At 28.8% G+C, this 8069-nt stretch overlaps 2 protein-coding genes across 3 annotated transcripts; one reads left to right on the top strand and one right to left on the bottom strand.

The window, feature by feature from the left end:
* Nucleotides 1-1031: 1031 nt before the first annotated feature.
* Nucleotides 1032-6821, bottom strand: LOC111037970 (peroxisomal membrane protein 11B). Of its 2 annotated transcripts, none has more exons than XM_022320862.1 (3): nt 6497-6821; nt 2119-2234; nt 1032-1718 (listed from the first exon to the last, which is right to left on the bottom strand). In XM_022320862.1, exons 1-3 carry the CDS (start codon nt 6571-6573, stop codon nt 1186-1188), a joined length of 726 nt encoding a protein of 241 aa, XP_022176554.1. In that variant the 5' UTR covers nt 6574-6821; the 3' UTR covers nt 1032-1185. The 2 variants fall into 2 exon arrangements, with proteins under 2 accessions (XP_022176554.1, XP_022176555.1); XM_022320863.1 differs by lacking the exon at nt 6497-6821 and adding an exon at nt 3501-3969.
* Nucleotides 4124-7975, top strand: LOC111037969 (maspardin-like). The gene is made up of 7 exons (XM_022320861.1): nt 4124-4529; nt 4834-4968; nt 5047-5152; nt 6843-6969; nt 7288-7402; nt 7480-7731; nt 7797-7975. Exons 1-7 carry the CDS (start codon nt 4428-4430, stop codon nt 7860-7862), a joined length of 903 nt encoding a protein of 300 aa, XP_022176553.1. The 5' UTR covers nt 4124-4427; the 3' UTR covers nt 7863-7975.
* The last annotated feature ends 94 nt before the right edge of the window (nt 7976-8069 follow it).

Genomic DNA, 8069 nt, shown 5'->3' with positions numbered 1-8069 from the left:
CACTCTCCTTGGGACTCATACTCCTTAATCCAAGATTAATCGATCAATATAATTCTAGATTATCCTCTAAGACGTCTGAAGCGAAAATGGTGTAAACTTGTTAAGCTAATAAATAAAAAATAAAGTTTCAAAAGTGAATTCATAAATCCTGGATAAATTAATGATAATTTGAAGCTAGTTAAGACTTAGTTAGAATATTGTAAAAAAAAAAATGTAAATATATTGTATTTATAACTAAAACCTTATCAAGTATTCATGTATTATAATATTATGTCCATGTATAATCATTTCAAATTTCAAATACTATTATAGTATAATGTCTATAATCAGTAGTTACTCATATTGTACCTGCCAGGTTTAGGTATTATACCGAAAATCAGTCAATGTACCAATGTCCAATGCATCAATTTATAGTTCACAGACCAATATTTGTTGTGAATATAATAATATAACGTTCAAAAGTGTTTGGTTTAGTAGGTAGTGTAAATGTGTACAAATTAACTGTTGAATCTAAACTCTCAATCAGACAATGTAGTTGTGTAAGATTATGTTTCAAATTTTCAATAATTACCTTATACTAAAATAAACCTTTAATCTATTTAACACATGGCATAAAAAATAAATGCACTCTTGGTTGAATAGGGCTTATACTATAGGAGTAAAGAATTAAAAATGATAAATAATAAATCAAAATAGAAAACAATTTATTACAAAAGCTCTTATTGTCTGTATATTGATTCCTTTGTACGTAAATTAAATTATTCAAAGGGTCAATCAAACACCCTTCAAATACCATAAAATCCAAAAGTTGAACCTTTAACAATTTAATTATTCTAACAGACTTATAATTTTTATTAAAACTTAATTATTTAAAATACTTGATGATACGTACTATCAATTACATATTTTTATAAATTTATAACAAAACAAATAAAAAATAATAAGATATTTTTATAGTAAAATTCATACACAATATAAAGCATAAATATAAATTTTAAAATTGATTTTTAATTATCATATTTATACAAGTATAAAATGTACTAATTAATTTAAAAAATATTTGATTTGACGAATTAGTGTCATAAAATTGAGCTTATGTCATAACATATACCCTAATTTGTATTAAATTTTTGTATTGATACTTGTTGACCTAACAAAAATGAAATTTAAATGTCAACCAATCATTCACGTATAAGGCAACTTGGCTTTCTGGTCCACAAGTGTATACAAACTGAGCACTGATGATATCATACCAACTACACCTATTGTACCTGGACTTAACCTAATAAATCCTAAATTTGACAATGGTAACATTATATCACAGCTATTTTTTATAGTATCGATCAACAAGTCTTTATGACTACGAACAAATTGGACTGCTTCTCCAGTAAAGATGTCTTTAGGAGCTACTTTTCTATTCAGAGTGTTTAGAATTTTTTTTTCCAGGATTGCTCTAAATAAATTGTTCAACTCCACAACATCTCGGACAAGATTCATTACTATAGATAGTAGCCAATACCGATTGCTTGCTTGACTCCATCTCGATGCATTTATTTGTAGAAATTTATTTCTATTCAACCATAAACAATGGTCGCAAAACAAATACAAAGAATGAGCTATCTTTGAAAATGTCACTGAATACTTAATAGTTTTATCTGAATGATTAATAGTCCGCAACGCAGTATGCAATGAATCAATAAAGCGGCCAAATCTTAACACTGTAAAACAAAACAAAAAATATGATTAATATTAAGCTAGGTTAGGTAACTAATCACTACTAATGTATCAATTTGGATACTTTTTTATTCTTAAATTAATTAATTAATTATTAAGTATAAATAATAATTAACATACAAATATACAATAAAGTTTATACAAAATTCTATGTTATGTGTAGATTGCTTTAAATATGTTGTATTTATCAGTTTTAATTATTTTAATACATTTAATTTTATAATAATAACTACAACTCATCAAAACCTAAATAGGAACACATACTAATACTGTATGATATTGACATAATATTATGTAATAAAAAGACATCTTATGAAAAATTAAAAGTGTAATATAAATCTACGCATATCGGCAAAAGAAATAATCAAGCAAAATAATATTTACCTTTACGAAAAGCTGCCAAGGACTGTTCAAGTTCTTTGAATTTTTTAATCGATTTGACGTCAAAGTCGTTTTTTTCCATGTAATGCCATGTCGTTTTTGAACCATACTGTACAAACCTGAAAAAAAAACAATTAATATCCATTCTAAATATACTCTAATACATCCATCATTACAAAATCATAGTAGTGCCACAGCACTCATCATCGTCAATTATAATATAATATATACCATTTTCCAATACAATAATTGGTGTTTATTACCAGCTTAAACAATTTATATCTCACATTTTTAGGTCTAATGTTATAATTTATGTGTTGCAACTTACAACAAATTTAAAATTAAAATTTATTTGTGAGTGATCATGGTAATGGAAGTCTGCTCGTAAATTAACAGCATTAAAATTGCTTAATAGGCGTTGAAGTAATAATATCCACTGTAATACTTAGGGTTAAGTGGTCTAAGTTCTAAGCTATCCAGTCCTCATACTGGAAGTTGACACGATAGGTATATAACATTATCACTCTTCTGTTTATGCATTCAAGATCTCACAAACAAATACAATATCTGGCAATATTTTACTCATCTCTTATCCATAGCAAAGAAGAGAATATTGCTCTAGTAAATATTAATTAATAAGACACTAACTACGAGTACACTTTAAAAAGAATATATAACCACCTATTCAACTAATTAATTATATTAAGAGGATGTCGGCCATAGGCTAAGAGGATTATAGCCCTCTTGAAATTCAAAAAAAGTTCTGGCAGCGCCATCGTTACTGCAAGAAATAAAAAAAGGCTATAGCACCTTCATATAAATTCATCAAGCTGTGTCTATGATGTCAGCGTACAATTTGTATAATTTCTGTAAGCCAAGCGCAACAAATTAAATTTGTGTTCAGAGGAACCAACTTTGATTTGTTAGCTTGTTGGCTTTTTTTTTACAATATTTCAATTTTAAACAGATGTGAACATTTTTAGAATCGTAACATTTTACATGATTACTCAGGACTTATATTAACCTTGACACATCGTAAAATACCAAATGTAAAAACACAGGTAGTGTTCTAAACCTTGAGTTTAAAAATAGATCAATTAACTATTTAACTCCAATACTAAAGCTAACTGCACGACGCTGCACAAAACTCTGCCATGTTGAGGGTTGGTCAGTAAAAGAAAAACAATAGTGCGGTGAGTAGAAAATGAAGAATGCTGGGTATGCGATCAATTGACCTATTATATGAATCAATAAATTTATATAGATTGTTATTAAAAAATGTGTTTTCTAGATCATTCTCCGTCATCCATCGTCTGTCACCCCTCATATAATAATGTCGACGAGTGACGGTAGAAATAACTTTATTATCGATGTAGGAAAAGTACCTCGCTACTCTGTCACGGCCTGCTGTCTTGTTGTTCAGATCGACGACGAAGTTCATGTTTCACCGGTACACGCACAGGACTGGCAGGTGAGAATAATGGAAACTTGCTCCAGAAACGGTAAATTTAAATATTTTAACGAGGAACAACGTCTTCCAATCAACAGCGATCCGGTGACGAGAACGCGAAAACGGACGTTAAAAACCAAAAATTGCACACAACCATTTCCAGGTAGAGTCGTCAACGCGCGCTCGGCATTTTCCTACGAATTTACATTTATTAATATATTCTGACGAAATTGTATTATCGTCATTCGTCGTCATCGTCGTCAATCTTTATTCTACCATCGTCATGAATAAAGTTTGTTGATTATTATTCATTTATTCCAATATTATTGTTCCTCTTTTCGGAAACGGCGGGGTTTTACGCGACCATTAAAATAATATTATTATTTCGACACAACGTCGGAAACGGTTTATCATATGACGACGACGCGTTGTTTACGTTTTTTCGAGCTCTCTTATCGCGATAATTGCAGTCGTGCTACCCCCCTCCCACACTCGTTGTAACTATTTAATATTATATAGTAAAATGGTGTAAATCGGTACCTACCAAGGTGGCAGAGTGTACATAAATAATAAAATGTATATACCTTGGCGATTGCTCACCGCTCTATCATTATTATATTATATATAGGACATTAGGACGTATTTCGACTATTATTACTATTACTATTACTATTATTATTACTATGTTATTCTCGCCGCGGCCGCGATAGAGTTGAGCAACAAGTTGTTTTTTTGCTTTGCTTGCGTTTTGAGACTTTGAGTTGCAAGTTGCGATTGAGTGGTCGAAAAATTCGTATTTCTCATTCCGAATTCCGTGACGATGAACGTAAACAATAATTATCGTTTTTGAAAGTGGCACACGATGAGCTTCTCCAGCCAGATATTTCGTTCACCGGAGTACACGAGCTTCAGGTGCAACGTGCCTCTCAAGCAGATCTTACTGGACGACACCGGCACGAATAAGGTTTTCACTTTTTACCATTACTTTATATAATTTTTCATTATTATTACTACTGTGTTTTGTCGGACGTCACTTGCCCCTTTAACATAATTATAATAATATATACAGTAAAACCTCCCCCAACAGACAGGACTTCAGCGACCATAACTAAGTCTTGGTGTTTGAATGTTTCAATGTAATATGATAATAATAAGTATCTGTCAATTTTGTGTTAGAAATTACAAACAACTGTGTCGATAAATGCTCATAACTTGTGGGTTATAATTTGTCGTCTACAATATTATTATTTGAAATCCAACTATTGCAGGGATGGAGAGTGTACGACACGGGTCCACGTTCAGTTGAGACCCCGTTGGTGTTCTTGCATCCAGTTAGTGGACGGGCCGAAGTCTTTTTCAAACAATTGCTAACCCTCAGTTCAAAAGGCTATCGAGTCATATCAGTATGTGGTATTTATAATTTTATAACAAATATTAATACTGATTAAATTCTTAAATTAACTAATTGTTTTTTTGTCTAGGCTGAAAATCCACCTTATTGGAGTGTTACTGAATGGTGTGAAGGATTCATGCAACTGTTAGATCATATGGATATTAAACAAGTGCATTTATTTGGTGCTTCATTAGGTAATTAAATAGTTAATGATTTTAAAAATAATGGCACACACTAATTGTTTCTTATCTGTATAGAACGTTAATGTCTGATTGATCATAAATCCTAAATTGATTTTTAACAAATATTGAATGCCTATAAGTCCAATAATTTAAAATTATATTTAATTATTCATGATTAATTCTTCGAACATATGAACATAAGACTTAACATCTCTACTTGTTTGTACTAAGCAGTAACCATTTTAGAAATTGAAAAAATATATAAAATGTAATTTTACCGTAATACAAATGATGCCATGAGAAAACAATAGGTAATTGTCGATAACTCTTAATACTTGTACAACTAAAACCATTAAAAATATAAAATGTATAAAATGTTCGTATGTATTGATGAAAATACTACATGAGAAATTATTTTAACATCTTATTTCATTACAGTCAAAGTAGCTTGTAATTTGTCTATATAGCATAATTATATTGTGTCCAGTGCCAATACAATAAATATACATTATTCATAAATGCTATGTAAAGCATAAATTTCAGAAGTGTTGGCATTAATGAATTATAAAAATGTTTGTTTGTAAATGCATACAAAGCATATGTTCACTAGTGTTTTTAGTTCTCAAATATTATTTATATAAATTAAGAGTATAAATAATGCGGATACACAACACTTAATTGAAAGATGCTATTAACTAACCTACCAAAAATAACTTGGTGCAGTGATGATGAATTCAATGAATAATGATTTTTAAAACACATTTGTTGTTATAGTACTAGGTTTGTGTTATGATTGTCACCCTCTCCTTTCCTAAAAAAATCTGAAAAGATACCCCGGTATGAACTAATATCTTTAACTACTTTAAAATACATGAATTATAAGTTTTTGAATTATTACTAATTAATTTTAGCTTAAATAATATTTATAAGATTATGTGTTTTATTTTAGATACACTTAATCAAAATTATCAAATTATTGTTTTCAATTTCATAAGATTCAATAAATATTTTGTGTAAAATAAAATAAATTAAAATGTAATTATTCATATTAAACTTTGATAGTAATTTATTATTAAAGTATACTTGAATTATACTTAGTATAATTAAAATGTCCATGGAATATACTAAAAACATCACGATTGTTCCTTACATTATTGTACAGTCGGTCAGTTGCACAAAATTACTAAATATTTAAAAAAAATAAAAATACAAAATTAATCTTTTATTCTTGTTTATTTAACAAATCTGAAATAACTTTTTCGACTCCCCCCCCCCCCCAAAAAAAAAAAATACATATTGAAAATAATCAATCACTTTTATACTTAATGATTAATATTTAATGCATACATTTCTTACCTCAACCAGAATATAAGAAATTTCCTGGAGTCTATACCTTTTTTATGAGATTTCATTTTTAAACCTTCGGTCTCCATTTATTTTTTATGTGCCCAAACAAAAGTGACATCACAAATTATGAGTTTGTACACTATTGAACATATAATAGTTACAAATGTTGTGCAGGTGGCTGGTTTTTATTATGTACATAACAGCAGCATAGATAAGCATAGAAACTGTTTGCTATTGTTAAGAAGATTAAAAGATACTAAAAGTAAAAGTCAATACGAATAAACATATAGTAGAGATTTTATAGTTTGCCATTTAGATAAATTATGTATTTTCAGTAATTTTATATTTTACTTAGGTGGATTTTTGGCTCAAAAGTTTGTAGAGTTTTCTACAATTGTTCATCAACCTAGAGTGGTATCGCTATTCTTGTGCAACTCTTTTACTGATACATCAATATTCAAATATAAAGATGCTGCTGTTTTGTAAGTTTAATATTGTCTTTATGTAAAATAAACATTAGTTGTTATTACTTGTATGTAAAAAAAAATATGTATCCCTAAATGTATTTTTTTATTTCATATTAAATTAAATATACTTAATATAATTTTTAAATAATAATAACTAAATAAAGGCTATTATATTATAATTAGTTTTTTATACAATACACTTCCTTACTTATAAAATTATTTCAGTTTACCGTACAGTTAAGTATTAAATGTTGACAGCATTATTTTGTTTAAGCTCATTATTATGTTATTTTTAATAAATGATTATATTTCAATTTTTAATTTTTTTTCTAGGTTCTGGATTTTACCTGCAATGGTGCTCAGAAAAATGGTGCTATCAAATTTTTCATCAAGAGAAACATTTTATGATACCCGGATAATGGATTCAATAGATTTTATGGTTGAACTGGTGATTAGATTCTATCTTTTTAGATTATAGAACATATTTATATTGTAAAGATTAATAACTTAACTTTTACCATTTAGATTGAATCATTATCACAGGCTGATCTAGCATCTCGTTTGACCATAAACTGTTTGAATAGCCGCGTCAATACATCACTGATGAGAGGTTTAAAAAGTGTCACTCTTATGGATGTATTTGATGACTATGCCTTAGGTTCGCCCATTAAGGAAAAAATTTACCAGGAATATCCTGACGCTAAACTGGCTCAACTCAAGTCTGGCGGTAATTTTCCTTACCTAAGTCGCAGTGATGAAGTTAATTTACACTTGCAGGTAAATATACATTGTCAATATTATTTCTGAGTACATAATATTATATTCTAATTACTTTTTTTCAGATACATTTGAGGAAATATGATGGTACTCCTTATAGTGCAAGTGACAACATCCCCAATACAGAGTAATTCATACAGTGTATCACCAAAAACTGCTCAATATTTATCCATTATTACTGACCAATTTGCTGAATAAAAGTACGCTGTGAAACAGTTTGGCCAATTTATAAATACATAATATACATATAATTGCATTTAGTGACAGAAAAATTTTGAATTGTATCTCTGTAACATATTTTTTTAAGTCAAAACCTGTTGGAGACTACTAAAATACTA

Source organism: Myzus persicae, unplaced genomic scaffold, assembly GCF_001856785.1.
Source record: "Myzus persicae strain clone G006 unplaced genomic scaffold, MPER_G0061.0, whole genome shotgun sequence".
Classification (NCBI taxonomy): domain Eukaryota; kingdom Metazoa; phylum Arthropoda; class Insecta; order Hemiptera; family Aphididae; genus Myzus; species Myzus persicae.
This window is presented reverse-complemented; position numbering and strand designations above follow the sequence as displayed.